Genomic DNA, 24,300 nt, shown 5'->3' with positions numbered 1-24,300 from the left:
AGAGATTACACGCCTTGCCTAGGATCATGAGGTCAGTACAGGGCAATGGCTGAGGAAAATCCAGTTTAAAAAAAAATTATTCCTAGTCCAAGGAGATGCCAACAATCTCCATACTAGGACAGTAAAGGTGCTGTGAAGATTTTTTACTGTCATTTTGCGTTATTCACACCACTTACCCTAGCCACTTTACCCACACCTTAGGTAAGTGAGTCAGCTGTATTCAGAAGAAACATTTCTGTGTCCCTCGTGGGCACAGAACTGATGCCTGTGAGAAGAGATTTAACACTATAAATTCAATCATGCAAAAAGACATAACCTGTACACATCCCTCTGGCCCCACTGATTGGCAGAGTGGGCTTAAATTGTCACTTGGATAACCATTTTTTTTCACTTTGTGGAAAGTTTTCCAGAATCATTACAGACTTTTATGTCTAATCAGCTAATTAGTCAATTGAAAAGTACGTACTAAGCTCATAGTATGTGCCCCAAATTGGGATAGGTACTGTGGGTATACAAAAGGTGCATATATTAGGATCCAGTCTTCAAATCTAATTGGGGAGGAGGAGTTAATTAACATAAATTTTTTTTACTCATCCAAATTTAGAGAGTGTTGCCTTAAATATGCTAGAGATATTATATTAGAGATAAACGTGGCTTGAAATAATCTAGACAATGAAAAGCTTTGTTTCTTAATAAGTCATTGAGAATACTAAATTCTGTCCTAATTTTAAAAATGCACATTATTTTAGACATAAACATTGAAAAGCTGTTCTAGGCACTGCGGATATATGGACAAATAAAGCACTTCCTGTCCTCAAGAGCTTACCGTTTGTTAGGGGGAAACAAGTCACTGAAAATCAACGTGATTTGGGTCTACAGTATGGCTATAGTACCTCAGAGTAACTGGTTGATAGGGAAAGCTTCAAGGAGTGCATGACCTTTAAGGAGGTCACTGACAACAGGGAGGGGACATATGTGTGTCTGTGGGAGGGTGAATGTTAGAGCAGAGAGAGAGGAGGGAAAGTCATTCCGTAAAAAGGAACTGAAAGCAGCATATGAAAAGGCACAGTAGCAGGCCTGAAGACTAAAGCTGGGGTTTCCCACGTTTATTTCAAAGGCCTTCATCGTCTATATGGAAAGAGGGATCTTTTAAAAACCAATAGCTAGACAACCATGACTATGAAATTTAAATATACATGAGTGCTGATGACTACTTTCCCCTATTTTTCGGCATTAAGACCTTACTGTTCACGATAGTATTCATCTTATGTAAGTATGTATTTTCTAATATGAGCCATTTTGTGGATTCAATTGTTTATAGTCAATTTCAGAGAGAATGCTGATCGCAGCACCATATATCTCCTACAGAAAAAATATTTAAATAAAGAATATTAGTCAGTTTTCTTTAGGGCTTCCTGAGGGATTACAGAACCAGAATAATATGAACATAAAAACTCAGTAAAACCATTAAATACATTTTATTTTGAAGGCTTCTTAATATTTACAGTTTATAATCGATTTTTACATAAAATCAAGTAATTTAAATTAGTACACACATGCATTTAAATAGCATCTAAAACTCGTTTGAAAATATATATTTGTTTGAACCATACCATTAGGCATATTACTCAAAAATCATTTTTAAAAGAAAATATTCTAGTATAGTGAACTTTTCCTTAAAATGAGACGAAAACTTAACATCATGCCACGGCTTCGAAGTTCTAGAAAAGCGAGATTTAAAACTTTCCTTCCCAGTAATTTTAACTGGAGGTCTTGTCAAATTTCACAAGAAATTTTATGTACTTAACAGTGAGCGTAAGATGGGCACGTTTCTGTTGCTATGAGAACCTTCTATTTTGTATCAGAAAAAGCAGCCTTGACGACGCTTTGCGCCGATTTTACACATGTTTTTCTACAGCGATTCCGCTCCTCCAGTAATAACAGTTTAATGGCTCTGGTTTCCTTCCGCGCCGGCCCAGTTTTCCGTCCCAGCTCCAGCTCTCGCCCGCCGTGCAGTCCCCGTCTCTGGGAGCGAGCGGCGAGCACTGGACGGGAGAAAACGGGGGGCCGGAGGTGGGGCAGGTCCGGCCTCTCCGCGGGCTGTGGACGGGATGAAGAGGAGGTGGGATTGCCGGTTGGTTCTGTCACCCCGGAGCCGAGTTCTGCACCCATCTCTCCAATTGCGTTTTAAAATATGCAGTAAAAAAAAAATCGAGCAACGCCACATCCTACAAACTGGAGGGGAGGGGGAGAGCATTGTGTCCCCAAACGGATCATAAACAAGGGAAAGGAGGGGTTCGGAACTTTATTATTAAATACTTCCTCCACGCCAGAAAAACCAGGCCTCGGTACTAAAGGGATAGGCTGAAGCCCCAGACGCGGCTCAGTGGTCGCGGGCGGCGGGTCCGGGCTTCCGGTCTCCCGGGCGCCAGAGGGTCATGGCGGGAAGGGGGAGGGCGCGCGCTCCAAGCTTTCCCTCCCCCACCCACACCCAGGGTCTTCTTCCTTCGGGATTCGGAGCCGCCTATCCTCCAGGGCCGACTAGCCGCAGGGCTGCAGGGGTCCAGGACGCCGCGACATAGCTTAGCGACAGCGCTCTCCCTGGCGACGGCGCCGCAACAAGATGGCGGACGACAGAGACAGGGAAGGCACAGGTAAGAGGCGCCGCAGGAGCGCAGCCGTAGCCGCCCGCCGCGATCCCAGGCCGCACGGGGGAGCTCCGGGCAGGGTGGGTCACCCTACCTCTGGACCCCACCCGCAGGGAGAGGGCTGACCGAGCCAGGTCCCGCCGCCCGCCCTGCCGGGGAGGCCCCCTCCCCTGTTCCTGCCGCCTCGCCCCGCCCCTCCGCTCCCGCCCGGCAGTCATTCCGCCCCTCCCGCCCCTCCCGCTTCTCGGTTCCCGCCCGGCCCTGGTTCCGACCCCCTTCCTCGTCCCTTTTTCCGAGCCCCGAGCCTCGCTTCCAGCGCGGGTTGTGGCTGAGGCGCTGGCAGGGGAGGGCCATAATGGCGTCCTTGTTCACGGTCTCGGGGACGTCGCCTCCAATCCCTCGACCGGGCTCTGGTTGCCGCAGGCGCCACGCCGGCAGCTTCTCGGGCTGTGGGCCCCGGGGCGGGCCTGCGTGAGGACCGATCCGGCCTTTAGAGTCTGGCGGGCTCCTCCCCTGCCGCGCCGAAACCCCGCCCGGGCCAGCGGGCTGGCGTTCGCGGCCACCATTTTGACTCCGTAATGGGGACGTAGGAGGACAACCTCGAGGACAGTACCTCTCTCTCCGAGCCTCCAGGTTCCGAAGTGCCTGCTCGGTGGCCGGCGCTATGCTACCCGCCTGGTGTATTGTCTTAAACGAAAAAACAAAAAACAACTTTAATAAAGACGAAAGAGCAAACTCCAGAGGGAACTCGTAGAACCCTGTGCGCCGGCCTGGCCTCTGCTGCGGTACCAGCCGGGCCAGCGCGCACGGTCGCGGCGTCAGAGGCGGGTCTGGGCCTCGGGGCTCCGGGTCGCCATATCGGGGGGATTGATGTGCTTAATGTGTGGGGAGGCGAAAACCCGGTTATCCATGTTTACTTGCAAGACCGTTACGTTGTTTTAATTCGGCGATTTGCTTAAAAACTTGATCCTTGGTTACTATCCTACGTTAGTTACTCAAAAATAATTGTTTATTTTGGTAATTGGCAAACTCATCGCAAAAACATCAAAAAGGCCATGAAACTGTAGAGGTAAACATCTTAGAAATGAAAATAATACTCCACCTTTGTTCTTTTCTTGAGTGCTTGAAACATCAACATACCATTTTTCTCAGCATGGAACAAAGATGTAATCAGGTTAACAGTATTTACAAGTGTAGAAGCCAGCCCTAGATACTTAGTCACTTGTCACGGTGATCACAGAAAATCAGCGGAGAAACTGCAAAAGAGCTACCTACTGATAGCAATAATATTTCATTTTTTTTATGGTGCCATTAATCTAAAAGTCAGACGTATTTTTTAAATGTTACCTTTCCTAAGATGTCATTATAATTTTATCGTGCTGCTTTAAAAGTATAAGGTACATCCTAAGAAAATGATTACTTTTTTTTGGTATTAGTTTTAAAACTTCCCCAGAAAACCAGATGACTTATTTTGATTTATTAAATTATTATTTACAAAAAAATGGAAGAATCATTAGAAGATAATTTTAACAAGTTAATCGTGGATTTTTAAAAAAGATGATTAGGTCAGCCTGAGGAAAAAAAGCTCTGTATTATGAGGCAAATACAATTTTTTTTCTTCATTTGAAAAAAGTAGATTGAAAGCTGTTTTGATTTCTCAGTTTTCAAAAATACGTTTCTATTTAAAATAAGCTAATTGAAAGAAGAAACAATTCTGTCTATAGCCATAGAAGAAGTAATGACTGTTAAAAGCTGGATGTCATTCATTCAGTTGGCATGTGTTTAATGCCTACCATATGGAAGGCATTCTGATTAGGTTAGAACTTCGGAGGATACAAATACTGAAAAAAATATTTTTTTCTCCCAAGGAAGGTGAGATCAGTAAGGGAGATAAGACATCCATAAATGGGAGGGAACAGTCAGCTGGACTGAGCAGTCTGTCCCCTCCTGCTGTGGGCAGCAGCCTGGTATCACTGGGAGCTTATCAGAAAGGAAGGAGCTCAGTCCCTGCCCCTGACCTACTGAATCAGAGTCTGCACTTAAGCACACCTGCAGGTCATCCACATGCACATTAAAGTTTGAGAAGCACTGTTGTATATCTCATTTACTCCTTATTTTTTGTTTGTTTTCTTTGAATTTTATTTTATTTTTTTATACAGCAGGTTCTTATTAGTTATCTATTTTATACATATTAGTATATATATGTGAATCCCAATCTCCCAATTCATCCCTCCCCCCACCCTCGCTTTTCCCCCTTGGTGTCCATATGTTTGTTCTTTACATCCATGTCTCTATTTCTGCCTTGCAAACCAGTTCATCTGTACCACTTTTCTAGATTCCACATACATTCATTAATATATGATACTTGTTTTTCTTTTTCTGACTTAACTCTGCATGACAGTCAGTAGGTCCATCCACGTCTCTACAAATGACCCAATATCGTTCCTTTTTATGGCTGAGTAATATTCTGTTGTATACATGTACCACATCTTCTTTATCCATTCGTCTGTCGATGGGCATTTAGGTTGCTTCCATGACCTGGCTATTGTAAATAGTGCTGCAATGAACATTGGGGTTCATGTGTCTTTCTGAATTATTGTTTTCTCTGGGTATATGCCCAATCGTAGGATTGCTGGGTCATATGGTAATTCTGTTTCTAGTTTTTTAAGGAGCCTCCATACTGTCCATGGTGGCTGTATCAATTTACATTCCCACCAACAGAGCAAGAGGGTTCCCTTTTCTCCACACCCTCTCCAGCATTTGTTGTTTGTAGATATTCTGATGATGCCCATTCTAACTGGTGTGAGGTGATACCTCATTGTAGTTTTGATTTGCATTTCTCTGATAATTAGTGATGTTGAGCAGCTGTTCATGTGCCTCTTGGCCATCTGTATGTGTTCTTTGGAAAAATGTCTATTTAGGTCTTCTGCACATTTTTTTGAATGGGTTGTTGTTTTACTGTTGAGCTTCATGAGCTGTTTATATATTTTGGAGATTAATCCTTTGTCCGTTGATTCGTTTGCAAATATTTTCTCCCATTCTGAGGGTTGTCTTTTCATCTTGTTTGTGGTTTCCTTTGCTGTGCAAAAGCCTGTAAATTTCATTAGGTCCCATTTGTTTAGTTTTGTCTTTATTTCCATTTCTCTAGGAGGTGGGTCAAAAACGATCTTGCTGTGATTTATGTCAAAGAGTGTTCTTCCTATGTTTTCCTCTAAGAGTTTTATAGTGTCTGGTCTTACATTTAGGTCTTTAATCCATTTTGAGTTTATTTATGTGTATGGTGTTAGGAAGTGTTCTGATTTCATTCTTTTACATGTAGCTGTTCAGTTTTCCCAGCACCACTTATTGAAGAGACTGTCTTATCTCCATTGTATATCCTTGCCTCCTTTGTCATAGACAGTTGACCATAGGTGCGTGGGTTCATCTCCAGGCTTTCTATCCTGTTTCATTGATCTATATTTCTGTTTTTGTGCCAGTACCATATTGTCTTGATTATTGTAGCTTTGTAGTATAGTCTGAAGTCTGGGAGCCTGATTCCTCCCACCCCGTTTTGTCCCCTCAAGACTGCTTTGGCTATTCAGAGGCTTTTGTGTCTCCATACAAATTTTAAGAATTTTTGTTCTGGTTCTGTAAAAAATGCCATTGGTAATTTGATAGGGATTGCACTGAGTCTGTAGATTGCTTTGGGTAGTACAGTCATTTTCACAATGTTGATTCTTCCAATCCAAGAACATGGTATATCTCTCCATCTGTTTGTATCGTCTTTGATTTCTTTCATCAGTGTCTTACAGTTTTCTGCATACAGGTCTTTTGTCTCCTTAGGTAGGTTTATTCCTAGGTATTTTATTCTTTTCGTTGCAGTGGTAAATTGGAGTGCTTAATTTCTCTTTCAGATTTTTTGTTCTTAGTGTATAGGAATGAAAGAGATTTCTGTGCAGTAATTTTGTATCCTGCAACTTTACCAAATTCATTGATTAGCTCTAGAAGTTTTCTGGTGGCATTTTTAGGAATATCTATGTATAGTATCATGTCATCTGCAAACAGTGACAGTTTTACTTCTTTTCCAATTTGTATTCCTTTTATTTATTTATTTTTCTCTGATTGCCGTGGCTGGGACTTCCAAAACTATGTTGAATAATAGTGGCAAGAGTGGACATCCTTGTCTTGTTCCTGATCTTAGAGGAAATGCTTTCAGTTTTTCACCACTGAGAATGATGTTTGCTGTGGGTTTTGTTGTATATGGCCTTTAGTATGTTGAGGTAGATTCCCTCTATGTCCACTTTCTGGAGTGTTTTTATCATAAATGGGTGTTGAATATTGTCAAAAGCTTTTTCTGCATCTATTGAGATGATCATATGGTTTTTAATTCTTCAATTTGTTAATATGTTGTTTCACGGAGATTGATTTGTGTATATTGAAGAATCCTTGCATCCCTGGGATAAATCCCACTTGATCATGGTGTATGATCCTTTAAATGTGCTATTGGATTCTGTTTGCTAGTATTTTGTTGAGGATTTTTGCATCTATATTTATCAGTGACATTGGTCTGTAATTTTATTTTTTTGTAGTATCTTTGTCTGGTTTTGGTATCAGGGTGATGGTGGCCTCGTAGAGTGAGTTTGGGAGTGTTCCTTCCTCTGCAATATCTTGGAAGAGTTTGAGAAGGGTGGTGTTAGCTCTTCTCTAAATGTTTGATAGAACCTGTGAAGCCATCTGGTCCTGGACTTTTGTTGTTGGAAGATTTTTAATCACAGTTTCAATTTTAGTGCTTGTGATTGGTCTGTTCATATTTTCTATTCCTTCCTGGTTCAGGCTTTGATGGTTATACCTTTCTAAGAATTTGTCCATTTCTTCCAGGTTTTCCATTTTATTGGCATAGAGTTGCTTATAGTAGTTTCTTATGATGCTTTGTATTTCTGTGGTGTCCATTGTAACTTCTTTTTCATTTCTAATTTCATTGATTTGAGTCCTGTCCCTCCTTTTCTTGATGAGTCTGGCTAAAGGTTTATCAATTTTGTTTATCTTCTCAAAGAACTAGCTTTTAGTTTTATTGATCTTTGCTATTGTTTTCTTTGTTTCTATTTCATTTGTTTCTGCAATGATCTTTATGATTTCTTTCCTTCTACTAACTTTGGGTTTTGTTTGTTCTTCATTCTACTTCCTTTAGGTATAAGGTTAGATGGCTTATTTGAGATTTTTCTTGTTTCTTGAGGTAGACTTGTATTGCTGTAACTTCCCTCTTAGAACTGCTTTTGCTGCATCCCATAGGTTTTGGATCGTAGTGTTTCATTGTCATTTGTTTCTAGGTAGTTTTTGATTTCCTCTTTGATTTCTTCAGTGATCTTTTGGTTATTTAGTAATGTATTGTTTAGCCTCCATGTGCTTGTGTTTCTTACGTTTTTTTTTTTTTCTGTGTAATTGATTTCTAATCTCATAACATTGTGGTCTGAAAAGATGCTTGCTATGATTTCAGTTTTCTTAAATTTACTGAGGGTTGATTTGTGACCTCAGATATGATCTATCCTAGATAATGTTCCATGTGCACTTGAGAAAAAAGTGTAATCTGCTCTTTCCAGATGGAATGTCCTATGAATATCAATTAAATCTGTCTGGTTTGTTGTGTCGTTTAAAGTTTGTGTTCCCTTATTAATTTTGTTTGGATGATCTGTCCATTGGTGTAAGTGAGGTGTTAAAGTCCCCCACTATTACTGTGTTACTGTTGATTTCCTCTTTTATGGCTGTTAGCAGTTGCCTTATGTATTGAGGTGCTCCAATGTTGGGTGCATATATTTTTATAATTGTTATATCTTCTTGGATTGATCCCTTGATCATTATGTAGTGTCCTTCCTTGTCTCTTGTAACATTCTTCATTTTAAAGTCTATTTTTCTGATATTAGTATTGCTACTCCAGCTTTCTTTGATTTCCATTTGCATGGAATAATTTTTTCCAGCCCCTCACTTCCAGTCTGTGTGTCCCTAGGTCTGAAGTGGGTCTCTTGTAGACAGTATATATACGGCTCTTGTTTCTGTATCCATTCAGCGAGCCTCTGTCTTTTGGTTGGAGCATTTAAGCCATTCACATTTAAGGTAATTAATCGATATGTGTGTTCCTATTACCATTTTCTTAATTGTTTTGGGGTTTTTTTGTATGTCCTTTTTTTCTCTTGTGTTTCTCACTTAGAGAAGTTTCTTTAGCATTCATCACAGAGCTGGTTTGGTGGTGCTGAATTCTCTTAGCTTTTGTTTGTCTGTAAATCTTTGATTTCTCTGTCAAATGAATGAGATCCTTGCTGGGTAGAGAAACCTTGGTTGTAGTTTCTTCCCTTTCATCATGTTAAATATATCATGCCACTCCCTTCTGGTTTGTAGAGGTTTTGCTGAGAAATCAGCTGTTAACCTTATGGGAGTTCTCTTATATGTTATTTGTTGTTTTTCCCTTGTTGCTTCTAATAATTTTTCTTTGTCTTTAATTTTTGTCAATTTGATTACTGTGTGCCTTGGAGTGTTTCTCCTTGGGTTTATTCTTCCTGGGACTCTTTGCACTTCCTGGACTTGGGTGGCTATTTCCTTTTCTATGTTAGGGAAGTTTTCGACTATAATCACTTCAAATATTTTCTTGGGTCCTTTCTCTCTCTCCTCTCCTTCTGAGACCACCATAATGCGAATGTTGTTGCGTTTAATGTTGTCCCACAGGTCTTTTAGGCTTTCTTCATTTCTTTTCATACTTTTTTCTTTATTGTGTTCTGTGGCAGTGCTTTCCACCATTCTGTCTTCCAGGTCACTCATCCGTTCTTCTGCCTCAGTTATTCTGCTATTGATTCCTTGTAGTGTATTTTTCATTTCAGTTATTGTATTGTTCATCTCTGTTTGTTTGTTCTTTAATTCTTCTAGGTCTTTGTTAAACATTTCTTGCATCTTCTCGATATTTGCGTCTATTCTTTTTCCAAGGTCCTGGATCATCTTCACTATCATTATTCTGAATTCTTTTTCTGGAAGGTTGCCTATCTCCACTTCATTTAGTTGCTCTTCAGGGGTTTTATCTTGTTCCTTCATCTGGTACATAGTCCTCTGCCTTTTCATTTTGTCCTCCTTTTCGTGAATGTGGTTCTCGTTCTACAGCCTGTGGGATTGTAGATCATCTTGCTTCTGCTGTCTGCCCTCTGGTGGATGAGGCTCTCTAAGAGGCTTGTGCAAGTTTCCTGATGGGAGGGACTGGTGGTTGGTAGAGCTGGGTGTTGCTCTGTTGGGCACATCTCAGTAAAGCTTTAATCAGCTTGTCTGCTGATCGGTGGAGCTGGGTTCCCTCCCTGTTGATTGTTTGGCCTGAGGCGACCCAGCACTGGAGCCTACATTCTCTTTGGTGGGGTAATGGCGGACTCTGGGAGGGCTCACGCCAAGGCGTACTTCCCAGAACTTCTGCTGCCAGTGTCCTTGTCCCTGTGGTGAGCCACAGCCATCCCCCTGCCTCTGCAGGGGACCCTCCAACACTAGCAGGTAGTTCTGATTCAGTCTCCTATGGGATCATTGCTCTTTCCCCCATGTCCTGACGCGCAGACTACTTGGTGTGCGTCCTCCAAGAGTGGAGTCTCTCTTTCCCCCAGTTCTCTGAAGGTCTGCAGTCAAATCCCGCTAGCCTTCAAAGTCTGATTCTCTGGGAATTCCTCCTCCTGTTGCTGGACCCCCAGGTTGGGAGCGAACTCCAGTTGGTGGACTTCTGTGGCATAATTGTTGTCCAGTTTATGAGTCACCCATCCAGCAGTTATGGGATTTGATTTTATTGTGATTGTGCCCCTCTTACTGTCTCATTGTGGCTTCTGCTTTGTCTTTGGTTGTGGGGTATTTTTTTTTGTGAGTTCCAGTGTCTTTCTGTTGATGGTTGTTCAGCAGTTAGCTGTGATTCTGGTGCTTTCAAAAGAGGGAGTCTCATTTACTCTTTATAACAGTTTTATGAGTTAAGTAACTGCAGTTTGAAGGCCATGATGAAATAAAAGTATGTTGTCTGAGGATAAACTAGAGATTCATATGCTGATATCATCTTTGTTTACACATATTCCACTCCTATATTTTATTCTGAACTCTGAAGTTTCAGAAATTACATCTAACCAATTAATAAGAATAGACCTAGCTTTGAGGATTCACACAAGCTAACTAAACTTGTGAAGAGTGATGTGCAAACCTGAATAATGATTTATTAATGTAAATAGGGGTATGTTGATACATTGATCAGAAAGCTGACCTCTGCAATATCATATATTGTTTTATGTGTATTAAGCTTTTGGCGAGGGCAAATCTATATTTCTAAAGTTTCTTGATGAGCATGGAATCACGCAAAAGAAAAAGGATAGTTTTGAAGGATATATCCATTACCTTATAAGCTCAAAGAGGGTGGGGAGATCACTTCTTTATATTCAGTGTCTTGCAGAGTGTACAGCACATGGTAGGAATTCAATAAATATTGTTGCATTCAGATCATTTGAATTAATTAAAAGTGTTTATGTTTTAATCAAAACATTACTTACTGTTTCCCAAAAAATCTACACTTAAAAGCACATAAAACTATTGTTAGGGGTTTTTTCCTTTTTCTTTCAGGTAAGCTATATGCTTTTATTTCATCTGGCTCAACAAACATTTTTTGAGAGCCATGGTATTCATTAGCATGTCTTTAAAGAATAAAAACATACATGTATTTTGAATTGTTCATATTTAATCTTGAATTTTTTTAAAGTTGTAAAGGAGGATTAAGTTTCTGGATAGCCATTGCACCTAGCTCTTCTTCAACATTTAGGGATTAATCTTGATACAAGTAGTGAGAATATTGGTAAGGAAAAGTAACTAAATCTATGACGGGTTTCTTGCTCTATTTATAAAATTTTTTCTGTAAGTTTATATACATTGAAATCATGCTTATTTGTAGCATTTTTGTACTTTAACATAGTATAACTTATCTTTTTTCCTAGATTAAAAAATGTAACATAGTTATGTTAACAAATAGAAGAATTAAAAATTTTATAATCAAGTTAATTTTTTTAAAAAGGACTTAATTTTATTTGTTTTACTGAAAGGGGAATTTTTGAAATGGGATAGGAAAAATTATTTTTGAATTTCTGTCATTTCTGTGTAAGTTTCCTCAGCCAGAGCATTATGGTTTTTGTTTTTTTCTCTTCTTTTTTGTTTGTTTAAAATGGATAATCAATGCAGTTGTTGATTCTTTGGATCTTTAAATCTTATTTTAATATTTCTGTCTCCTAGAGAGTTTTATATGGGACTGGAAGGATCTTCTACTTGTGATTAAAATCATGTCTAGGAAACAGACTGCTTAGGAATAACATTCTAATTTTTGGCAGGCTAGTGAGCTTTGGAAGGTGTGTCAGTTTTTTTTTTTTTAAACAAGCTTCAGATACTTAAAGTTCTTTCTAGGATTTACTATTTTTGTTTGTATTAAAATATTCTTTTGACTTTGCATGCTTTGATAACATTGCTTGGTAAAGTGCTTCCAATTCCTTGTCAACTCCTGGATGTCTTCAAAGTTTTACAGGTTTTTTTTGTTTTGTTTTGTGTTTTGTTTCCCCATATTGTGTCATTCCTCTCAAAACCCAACATTTGGAAATCTAAAGTAAAAAATAGAAATTACAGGTGAATATTACTTTTTAAAAAGTGAACTGTTGATAGTACAGAGCATAGTATGGAATAGTAGAAAACGTGAGCTTTGGAGTAAGATTTGAATTTGAATTACAGCTTTCTCAAGCTGTATCTGATCTTAGCAAAGATGCTAAACCTAAGGATCTTCAGGTTCCTCAAATATAAAGTGGGAATAATTATATCTATTTCATAATATTGTTGTAATGTGGGCAGTATTTTCTTATTCATCCTTATTACCCTCATCACCCTATAATGCCTGGCATTAAAGGAATGCTGAATAAATAGGAAGGAAAGTGGTTGGTGCATTATAGGGAGTTAGTAGCTGTTTAGATTAGTAGATTCTATATGCATGACATGGAATCTAAGGGTTAAGAAAAACTTTAAGTCTTACCAATTATTGCTCACACATGATGCATTCATGCATATTTGGGGGCCATTTAATACATTTTCTCCTTATTTTAGACTGATTAGCATTCAGGGAGAGACTAACTGAAGAAGAAAACCAACTTATAGAAACCTAATTTGCTTCCTCTAATTCAGAATTAATAAATTTGGAGAGGAAATTCCCTGGTGGCCCAGTGGTTAGGACTCTGCGCTTCCACTGCTGGCATCCTGGGTTCAATCCCTGGTCAGGGAATTAAGATCCTATGAGCTGTGTGGCACAACCAAAAAAAAAAAAAAAAAAGAAAGAAAAGTTTGGAGAAAAATCGGACTGAAATTTATTTGTACTAACCTATAAAAATTTGTCAAGAAAATTTATAATTAAAAAAATCAAATGGACAATGCAATACCATTTCATACCCGTTCTTATTGTTTTTTATAGTAGCAGCAGCAGCACAAAATAATGTATTAGTGAGGATGTAGAGGAATTGAAGCCCTTGTGGACATTTAACTGGGAATGTAAAAAGTAAAATGGTGCAGCTGCTGTGGAAAATAGTATGGTGGTATCTCAAAAAATTAGAAATTGCATTGCCATATGATCCAACAAATCCACATCTGGGTATATACCCCAAATAATTGAAAGCAGGAACTTGGACAGATATTTGTACACTTGTGTTCATAGCAGCATTATTCACAATAGTTGAAAGGTGGAAGAAACTCAAGTGTCCATCAGTGGATGAATGGATAAACAAAGTGTGGCATATACATAAAATTAAATACTATTCAGCCTTAGAAAGGAAAGAAATTCTGACATATACACTGCATGGATGTATATGTTCATGCATATTTGAGGACATTTTGCTGAGTGGACTTATCCAGTCACAAAAAGACAAATACTGTATGATTCCACTTCTGTGAGGTACCTAGAGTAGTCAAATTCATAGTAGAATGGTGGTTGCCAGGGGAAGGATAAAAGGGAGGTTGTTGTTTAGTGGGTATGATGCCAAAAACTCGGCCTTTGTACACCAGTGCCAAATTGAATCTCGGAGACAGAGTTTTGGATGAAGTAGAAAAGAATAGCTTTGTTTCTTTGCAAGGCAAATGGGGACACAGCGGGCTTGTGCCCCTCAAAACTCTGTGTCCTTCCCCAGGAGGATTTGGTGAGGAGTTTTATAGCAGTGGTTCAAGGGTGGGGTTGCTGATGAGGATTAGGGTGTGTGCAGGGCCTGCACTCCTTTAATCTGGCCTTAGGTGATCTGACGAGTTTCTGTGGTCCCTTTAATCTGGCCTCAGGTGTTCTCTTGAAGAACTTCTCTGGTTCCTTTAATCTAGAATGAAGAATGCTAACATCTTCCATTTATTGGGGGCTTTAGTTCTGTAAAGAGCTCAAAGATGTTATGTGTATCCCTTGAGGAGGCACCAAGACCCTGCTGCATGTTGTTTCTTGACTGCTCTTCCCTTATCTCTGCATCCCCTCCCTTCCCTGATTAGCAACTGTTCAAATCTGTCCTTTGGGACTCTGGGAAGGTTGTGGAGGCTGGAGCCTATTCCCTATGAACAAGAAATGTGGGACACAGAAAGGCTTCTGTGCCCAGGAGCCCCACAGAGTCCTGCTCGGTTTCTCTCCCCCCTTTTCTTTGATACTCCTCAGTCTTGAGAACAGATGCTGGACAAGAAAGGGAATAATCATTTTGGATAGAAACAGTCATAAACTTTGCAGACGAACTTTGTTTTAGGGGGATTCAGTTTTAATCCCCCTTTTCAGTTTTATCTTTCCCCAAATCTTTCAGGGAATGGGGTTACTGCCACTCTGGCTACTTACTGCTGAAATGGGGTGTAGGCCTGCCTAAATTTTGCGGAATGGCTACCAAATTAAAAATATTTGAGTTCCATGTCCTGGATCCGAGTCTTGTATGATTAAGATCTCAATCCCTTGGTCCACCATTCTGGTGCAACAGACCCATTTATAAGTATGAGGAGTGACAACTTCCACAATGGTCACTTAGTTTTACCTTGGATATCTGAACCATAGTTATTCCATTTTGACCTTCAAATGTATTCTCCTCCTCAATGCCCAAAGCAGATTTACAATGCATGTCCAAAGGGCCACAAAATAGGCCACTTTTTAAACTTAAACCATGTATAAGCCAGAGTGACTTCCCCATACCTCAATACGTACAGATTTTTTTTTCTTTCATCATTTCCTCTTTTGATTTCAAGTCTTTCAGTAGAAAACATTGATGATGGAAATATTTGTCCCTCGATGCTGGGGTGATTCAGCTAGCTGTTTGCTCTGGGTCTAGACGAGGTCCCTTGGTGCTATGCCTCCTTTATATTTGCCTAGGTAGTCCACATTGGGGGAGAACTGATCAGGTATCTGAATAAGCTCAGAGGTATGTTAATGAGAAAACACTTTATAGACCCCGTACACTTTATTGTTTATACCCAGTTGTTACACAGGCATTGTACATGTGCTTTTAGCAGTAGACCCAGTTCAGCAGTGTGATGTGAAATTTATCAGAGACCTGTATTTGTCAAAAGGATCCTTCACATAAATCCTCTTGAAGATGAAGCACTTTGCAAAAGTATCAGAGTATAATAATAACTGTCTATAAATCACAGAAAGACTTAAAAAGTCATGGTTAAACATTTAGTCACAGTGGTTGACAAAAGAAACTTAGTTATTGCAGTGACATACAACATTTACAAATAACTAGGATTATGACTGATAAAATTTTACCAGGACATACTAGAATTTTAGGAATTACTGACTTGACAATGCTTTCCATGTAATTTAACATGTTAATTTAGTATTTCTCTGAGATGCCTCAAGGTTCCTCTGAAGCACCTAAGTTGGCTGGAGGTCAGAAGAACTTTTAGAATCTGCCAAACAATACTTATTTACTTAACCAAAGTGAAAAGATTTCAAAGGCAAATACAGATCACTTAAAGGCAAAGAAACTCATAAGCTGTTATCAAAATATTCCCAGAAAACTTTGGAGGGAGAAACCAAATCCGGTCTTGCCCCAGCCTACTCCCAGCAAAATCCATTTACCCAAATAGATTTAATTCAATGTTAGAAAATCCTGATCATGCGCAACTCTTTTCTCAGTGTCCCTTTTTCACACACTTTCCATCACATTCTGCATCCATATTATTTTGTCCCTTATTTTTTTCCCCTTTCAGAAACAACCAGCTCTAGGACAAAATGACTTTCTTTTCTCTTTGTACCATCCTCCTATTACATTACTGTTCACTTTCTTTATTATGTAGCTGCGTGAGTGCTTGAACATATGAAATTTCTCCTGTCTTTTCATTCCTGTGACAAAACAACTCTAGCTGGACGATAGTATATAATTTAGGCTACCATTCAAAGACCACTTTTCCTCATTTTCAAGAATGTATGTTGCCCAAACAGAATTACAATAGAATCTCATTCCTTTTTCTTAGTCATAGGTTTATAACTATAGGTCGACCAGTCTACCAGGATTTTCCCCAGGGGGCTATCAGATGGAATTTAAGAAGAAGCGCTTCCCATGTTTGATTGATAGAACACTCATGGGTGGACCAGGAACAAACCAAAATCCATTCCAGCAACAGAAGCTTCGAACCAAAGAAACCAAAAACCAAACAGAAAATAAAAACCAAATAGCACAAGGCTGAAATTGGCTTCCAAGTCCCAACTTAGCCTGTGACCTCTGTTCAAGCAGTGTGCCTTCCAAATGGGATTTCCCAGAATAGAAAATCCCCCAAATGGGAACCAGGGTTCCTCTCAACGGACAGGGCCAAAGGGGCCTCGGACTCCATGCCAGGGGATGTACCACATGCTGGCTGAGGTATCACGATGTCCCAGACACTACTTTTCTCCTTTCCCAAAATAATTCCTTAGAGTAGGATATTCAGGCCATCATGGGCAGGAAGAAGAGAGGAATGTTCTTGAGATGAAGATGGCCCCAGCAGCTGCTAGGATGGTCCCTCTTCCTCCATCTGCTCCCGCCTGGGAGTTCCAGCTGCCGGGATGGTGGAATGGGTATGACTGGGGCTCGTCCTTTCTAGGCAAGGGTCCCAGGTGATCTGGCCTTTAAAGGAATTCTCCAATCCTTTGCTCTCTTGAAAGAGGCTGACGTGGAGAAAACCTTGGAGTGTCCAATTCAACCAGGGGATCCCCGTGGGACTGTCCGCAAGTCAGCCCCATGTTGGGTGCCAAATTTAATGGTGAAAACTTGGCCTCTGTGCACTGGTGCTGAATCAAATCTTGGAGACAGAGAACTGGGTAAAGTTCTCTGTCTTGGCAAAGAATAGCTGTATTGCTTTGCCAGGCAAAGGGGGATACACCTGGCCTGTGCTCTGAAAAACTGTGTGTCCCAACCCGGTGGGATTTGGTGAGGAGTTTGGTGAGGAGTTTTATAGCAGTGGTTCAAGGGTGGGTTGCTAATAATGATCAGGGTGTGTGCAGAGCCTGCATTCCTTTAATCTGGCCTCAGGTGGTCTCCTGATGAGCTTCTCGAGGTTATCAAACTGTGACCTTCTCTCTGGAACATCTTCCATTTGGTGGGGGTTTTAGTTCTGCAGAAGAGCTTAAAGATACAATAAGTCCCCTACATACAAACAAGTTCTATTCTGAGAGAGCGTTTGTATGTCCAGTTTGTAAGTCCAACAAAGTTAACCTAGGTACCCAACTAACACAATTGGCTACGTAGTACTGTACTGTAATAGGTTCATAATACTTTTCACACAAATATATAAAAAGCCAACAAACATGAAAAATAAGACATTTTTAACCTTACAGTACAGTGCATTGAAAAGTACAGTAGTACAGTAAGACAGCTGACATACAGGCGCTGGCATCGAGTGAAAAGACAAAAAGAGTTACTGACTGGAGGAGGGAGAGGAGGTGGGAGATGGTAGAGCTGAAGGATCGTCAGCAATAGGAGACGGAGGGCAAGCTGCAATTTCACTCATGCCTGATGTTGATGGAGTGCACATTCACATCTTTGAAAGTTTGCAACTTGAAGGTTCATACGTAGGGGACTTACTGTATGGTTATGTGTATCCCTTGAAGGGGAAGCAGGACCCTGTCCCAAGGCTGCACTATTGTTTCTTGACTGCTCTTCCCTTGTCTCTGCATCCTCTCCCTTCCCTGATTAACAACTGTTCGAATCTGCCATTTGGGACTCAGGAAAGGTCATGGAGGCTGAAGTCTATTCCCTACAAACAAGAAATGGGGGACACAGAAAGGCTTCCATGCCCAGGAGCTCCACAGGGTCCTGTTAGGTTTCAGGTATAGTGTTCAGTTTTGCAAGATAAGAGTTCTAGAGATAGTTTGCACAACAGTGTGAATATCCTTAATGCTACTGAATGGTTAAGATGGTTAAAATGGTTAAGATGGTTAATTTTTTGTTATGTCTATTTTACCATACTTGAAAAAAGTCAAATGGAAATGTTTCATCCAAAAAAAAAAATTGTCATTGTTTTTGGAAGGCACTTTGGAAATTTGTATTATTTAAAGTTTTTTATAAATTTGGAGACATTGATAAAATCTACTTATCCGACAAATGGGGATACAAAGTAAATTGGTATGTATTGACTTGTTGGATTGTAGGCATTTAAAACCATTTAAAAATTATGTGTGTAAATGTGTAAGAATGACAGGGGAAAACAGAAGAAGATGATATCAGGGTGGTCAGATTTTTCCAGGGGCATTTATTTTTAAAGAGTCTCGTATTAATGTCATTTCTACAGAATTTTAAGACTCACATAGCAACTATTTTTATATTTTAAAATCTGAATGCTAATTATAAATTATTCTTACCCATTTGTGAAAACATATTTACCAAGTCCAATACTTGACAATGCTTTGTAAACCTCTAGTATGGATTTTTTTAGATATTAAGAGTGTAATAAAATAACTTATTTTTAAAATGTAGCACTAGGACTTCTCTGGTGGCACAGTGGTTAAGAATCTGCCTGCCAATGCAGGGGACATGGGTTCGAGCCCTGGTCCAGGAAGGTCCCACATGCCGTGGAGCAACTAAGCCCATGCGCCACAACTACTGAGCCGGTGCTCTAGAGCCCGCGAGCCACAACTACGGAGCCTGCATGCCACAACTACTGAAGCCCGCGCGCCTAGAGCCCGTGCTCCACAACAAGAGAATCCACTGCAATGAGAAGCCCGTGCACTGCAACAAAGAGTAGCCCCTGTTCGCCACAACTAGAGAAAGCCTGCATGCAGCAACGAAGACCCAACGCAGCCAAAAATAAATAAATTCATTTAAAAAAATAAATAAAATGTAGCAATAAATTTGGAGCCTAAGACCTGGGCTTGAATTTGGACACTGCTTTTTTTCAGATTTTACTTGGGCACGTCACTTAATTTCTTTAAACTTCAGTTCCAAGAGTTCTCAGTCTAATGAGCATTTTGAAGTAGGCACTGGGCTAAATATTTTACATGAATTATGTTATTTAATCCTTCCAACAAACCTATTGGGAGATACCTCTTTTATCCCCTCTCTACAAATAACAGGGGCTTGGATGGTAAAGTGGAACTCCAGTTTCAGCTCCAACAGGTAAGAGCTTGGAAGTCATCACCCCTGTTGCCATAAACTGGAAGAAATACTTGGTAATTTTGGTGAATAGCTGATGGCTGTGTGGAGGCTGTGTAAATGAGAAACTTCTGGGAGCCTACAGTCTTGGGAGGTCCTTCACACTTCCTTGGGTTTTACTTCCAGGAATCCCACAAGGCTATCTGGTAAAGTGTCAAGAAAGACCTCCTTGTTGCTCTAGCCTGGAGGAGGGAGAAAGTAACCATTTTGAAATCTCCAGAACATTTTTTTTTTTTGCGGTACGCAGGCCTCTCACTGTCGTGGCCTCTCCCGTTGCGGAGCACAGGCTCCGGATGCGCAGGCTCAGTGGCCGTGGCTCACGGGCCCAGTCGCTCCACGGCATGTGGGATCTTCCCGGACCGGGGCATGAACCCGTGTCCCCTGCATCGGCAGGCAGACTCTCAACCACTGCGCCACCAGGGAAGCCCGAAATCTCCAGAACATTCTTCATAGCAAAGATCTGCTCTCCAGGAGGAAAAGACCTTACCAGAGCTTTGTCTTACCTATCTTTATTTAACCAACTCCAGGGCCTTGTAGCCTTCCTGTCTTATCTAAGAGGATGGGGATAAGCTAAAAAACACTTGTGAAGGTCACAATTCAGAGACTTGGGTCCATTAAAAAACTGAAATTTAATCATGAGACTATAGAATGCTTTTCTTCACTTACAGCTTATCACTACATCAACAGGGCTACAGTACAATAACACTGGAATACAACTGAAAGATGTGTGAGATGCAAACTGAGTTTAAGGAGGAATTCTCAGAGGAATCTGGCACCTACAGCTATAGCAAACATTAAACACACCCTATTCCTAGTCAAATTGACATAAAGCCTCACATTAATGATCTTCTGTCTCAGTTCCTATTACCTGATTCATCACGTGTGGTTTTTAACCAAAAGTTACAAGGCATGCTAAAAGGCAAGAAAAACAACCTGAAGAGAAAGCAAGCATCAGAACCAGACTCAGAGATACTATACAGATTTTGGAATTATCAGATAAAAAATTTAAGAGCTATGACTAATATGTTAAGGACTGTAATGGAAAAAGTAGACAAAAATGCAAGAACAGATGAGTATTGTAAGCAGAGAGATGAAAACTCTAAGAAAAGGAAATGTTAGAGACCAAGTGCAGTGTAATGGAAATGAAGAATGCCTTTGATGGGCCTATCTATCAGTAGATTCAACATGGCTGAGGAAAGAATCATTGAGCTTGAAAATGATGTCAATAGAAACTTCCCAAACTGAAATGCAGGGAGAGAAAATGAAAAGCCAAAGCAAAATCCAGAGCATCCAAGAACTAGGACAATTAAAAAAGGTGTAAAATACACATAATTGGAATTACCAGAAAGAAAGGAATCAAAGAATGGAGCACAATAAATATTTGAAGCAATAATGGCCAAGAATTTCCCAAAATTAATGACAGACAGACACCAAACCAGATCCAGGAAGCTAAGGGAACACCATCAGAATAAATACCGAAAAGCTATGCCTTGGTATATTGTATTCAAACTGCAGAAAACCAAAGATAACAAGAAAATCCTGAAAGAAGCCAGAAAAAAAAAACACCTTACCTAGGCTTCTTGTCAGAAACCATGTAAAGCAGGATAGAGTGGACTCAAACATTTAAAGTGTTGAAAGACAGGTAAAGCAATGTGACCAAGGCCACTTAGCTAAGTGTTGAAGCAAGGACTCTGAAGCCAGTGCTCTTAGCCTCTATACCCCATGAAGAGAAGTCAAGGGGAATTTTATATAAAAGGAAGGAAAAATTGGCCCATGATCTCATTATCTAGAGCAGTAGTTCTCAAACTTCAGTGTACATCAGCATCACCTGGACTAGTTAAACCATAGGCTGCTGGGCGCCATTCCCAGAGTTTTGAACCAGTTAAGTCTGGGACGGCTGAGGTGGGATTGGGGGCCCGAGAATTTGCATTTCTAACAAGTTACATTAGGATGAGGATGCTATTAAAAAACTATTGATCTAGAATCTAGAGTAAAATTTGCCATTTAATATATTTCCTTCCAGGTTTTTTCTAGGCAGATTTGTATTTTTTTGTTTTACAGGTTTGAGATTACCTGGTATATGGTTTTATATCCAGCTTTTCCACTTACTATTATAAGCACTTTTTCATGTCATAAGTATTTCTCAAACATTATTTTTAATACCTGGCATTCATTATATTTATGAAATATATTTAAGCTTTCCCTGACTGTTGGATGTTTACACTGTTTCCAAATTTTCTGTGCTATAAATAATGCTGCAGTGAATATTCAATGAATGCCTTGTGTCAGGAATCTTTTGACACAGCTTTGATCCCCACCCTCTATCCCCTTTGGAAAAATGATTTCATTCAATCTTGTCTTTGTTGGTTCTTACTAGTTATAATACTTATGAGTTACAGAAGATAATCTAATCACAAATTGTTGTGATTCTTTTGTACTACTTACATTATTTTCTTTCAAAAATGTTTAATCAAAGATACATAATTATCAGTCAGCTTATGATCAATCAGGGTAAGATACATCTTTTTGCTTATTGTTTGTCTGTCCTGTTATAGTGGAAACACCATGAAGTCAGAGGCTTTATTTCACTTACTGTTTAATCCCTGGAGTTTAGAACAATTGTAGGAGGTAGTAGTCAGCCTGTAAACATTTGTTGAAGGAATGCATAAACCAGGAGTAACACATTGAGTAAAGAAGTTTAACGTCACCCTGCATGGTCTTATTATGGGTAAATGTATTTTTCTGTTAACCTTCTAAAAATATTGAAAATAGCTCAGTTACCCTCATTACATTTGCAGATTGGAAATTACATATTTAATCCACCCTCATCATTCAAACAGCTAGAATGGCACTTCTACTTCAACATGATTGAGCACCCCTTTATTTTTACCCTTTCTGAAACCCCACTAGAATGACAGTAAAGGAATAAAAAAAAAAGGCATAGACTTACAAAGATAAAGAGAATAGGAGAGGAGATACTGGGGTTTGTAAAAAGACATTACTAGAAGAGGTAATAAATTATTAAATTGATGGATGAGTGGCCACTAACTTAGCAGAACCAAAGAAAATAAATGTAAGCCTATAGAGGAGGGAGCCTAAAAGAAACAAACCAAGTGGAGCTGTAAAATCCTGGAAGGGCTTAGGATTGGAGGCAGCAGCCATCTCTGATGGCCTGGTGTGTGGAGTAAGGCTAAATTTGGGAGGTTTGGATGAAAGTCATAAGGCAAGTGGTTGGATCTGTCATCTCTTGGAGTAACCAGCTGATAACTTCCCTTCCATCCATGCAGAAGACTGGAAGTTTACTTTAAATCAGAGAGATTTAGGATTGAGGGATACCTGGCACAGTTGATGGTAGGGAGTGATGTGCCATAATTTTTACCAACTTTGATATAGTAGCTGAAATACTAACATTTGTTTACAATTTAATATTACCACATAGATAAGTACTTCTGAGTAGGACCCAAGACAATAAATCTGAAAAGTGGTAGTATGTCTAATAGGATGTCAAAGAGATGGGGATTTGAAATTCTTTTAAGATCTTCATTAGTAACGAGGAAGAGGAGCTATGTACCTCTTTAACTGGTTGGTAGATTTGCATTGGTAACTACATTATAAAATAGTATAAGCACTAAAAGCTTCAAATGAAGAGTGAAAGGGAATTTAGAGATTAAAAAACTTCAGGTGAAATCAGTAAATGAAATTTCATAGAAACTGTGCAATAATAATGAAATGAGAGGGAAACTGTTTCAAATGGGACCTCAGTTTCAGTGACTTTTTAATCTCCATTGTACTTCAGCTGCCCACTCTCATGGCCAAACTGTATATTGCATCATCTAGAATTGTGCCGCCTCTGACATCTTAAATTCAGATACTTTATTCTTGAACTACCTTCTTATTCAGCACTGATTGTTTTTAAAAATAATTTTGTATAATAATTCTGTGAAATAATATCAAATGCACAGAAAAATTATAAGAATAGTATAGATATTCCCACATTCCCTTTACCCAAATTAACTAATTTTAACATTTTGTCACATTTTTATCACTCTCTTTATCATATACATATATTAAAAATACATATTATGTATCTAAAATATATGTATTTTTTTGCTTGAAACATTTGAGAGTATGTTACATACAATTGTGTCACTTTATTCCTTAATACTTTTGTATGTATTTCATAAGAAAAAAGATAATCTCGTATGTAAAATCTCTATGAAGTTTAACTTAGATACACTTTTTTAAAAAATTGAAGTATTTACAATATTGTGTTAGTTTCAGGTGTACAACAGTAATTCAGTTATGTGTGTATATATATATATATATATATATATACAGATTATTTTCTATTGTAGGTTATTACAAGATATTGAATATAGTGCCCTGTTCTGTACAGTAAATCCTTGTTGCTTATCTATTTTATGTATAGTAGTTTGTATCTGTTAATCCCATACTCCTAATTTATTCCTCCCCCCTTCTCTTTCCCCTTTGGTAACCATTAGTTTGTTTTCTATGTCTGTGAGTCTGTTTCTGGTTTATATATAGATTCATTCATATTACTTTTTAGATTCCACATATAAGTGATATCATATAATATTTATCTTTCTCTGTCTGACTGACTTCACTTAGTATAATATTCTCTAGGCATTCTTTTTTATGGCTGAGTAATATTCCTGTGTGTTTGTGTGTGTGTGATTCTATTTTTAGTGTTTTAAGGAACCTGCACACTGTTTCCCATAGCGGCTGCACCAATTTACATTCTCATCAACAGTGTAGGAGGGTTCCCTTTCCTTCATACCCTCTCCAGCATTTATTATCTGTAGACTTTTTGATGATAGCTATTGTGACCAGTGTGAGGTGATACCTCATTGTGGTTTTGATTTGCATTTCTTTAATAATTAGTGATGTTGAGCATCTTTTCATGTGCCTGTTGGCCATCTGTATGTCTTCTTTGGAGAAATGTCTTTTTAGATCTTCTGCCCATTTTTTGATTGGGTTGTTTGTTTTTTTGATAGTGAGTTGTATGAACT

The 24,300-nt window shown here is 39.3% G+C and overlaps 1 protein-coding gene across 3 annotated transcripts in view; it reads left to right on the top strand.

Moving 5' to 3' along the window:
• The first annotated feature begins 2,109 nt into the window (after positions 1-2,109).
• The window catches only part of EFCAB2 (EF-hand calcium binding domain 2), a 126,910-nt gene continuing 104,719 nt past the window's right edge, over positions 2,110-24,300 (top strand). Inside the window, exon 1 of one of the 3 annotated variants that reach the window (XM_030868520.3) lies at positions 2,110-2,654. In XM_030868520.3, coding sequence (XP_030724380.1) covers positions 2,624-2,654 — 31 coding nt within the window. In that variant the 5' untranslated portion in view covers positions 2,110-2,623. The remainder of the gene's footprint in view (positions 2,655-24,300) is intronic. The other 2 variants (XM_030868519.3, XM_060305863.2) reach the window with 2 other exon arrangements.

Source organism: Globicephala melas, chromosome 1 (assembly GCF_963455315.2).
Source record: "Globicephala melas chromosome 1, mGloMel1.2, whole genome shotgun sequence".
Taxonomy (NCBI): domain Eukaryota; kingdom Metazoa; phylum Chordata; class Mammalia; order Artiodactyla; family Delphinidae; genus Globicephala; species Globicephala melas.
The sequence above is the reverse complement of the archived record's forward strand: the minus strand, read 5'-3'. Positions and strand labels throughout refer to the sequence as shown.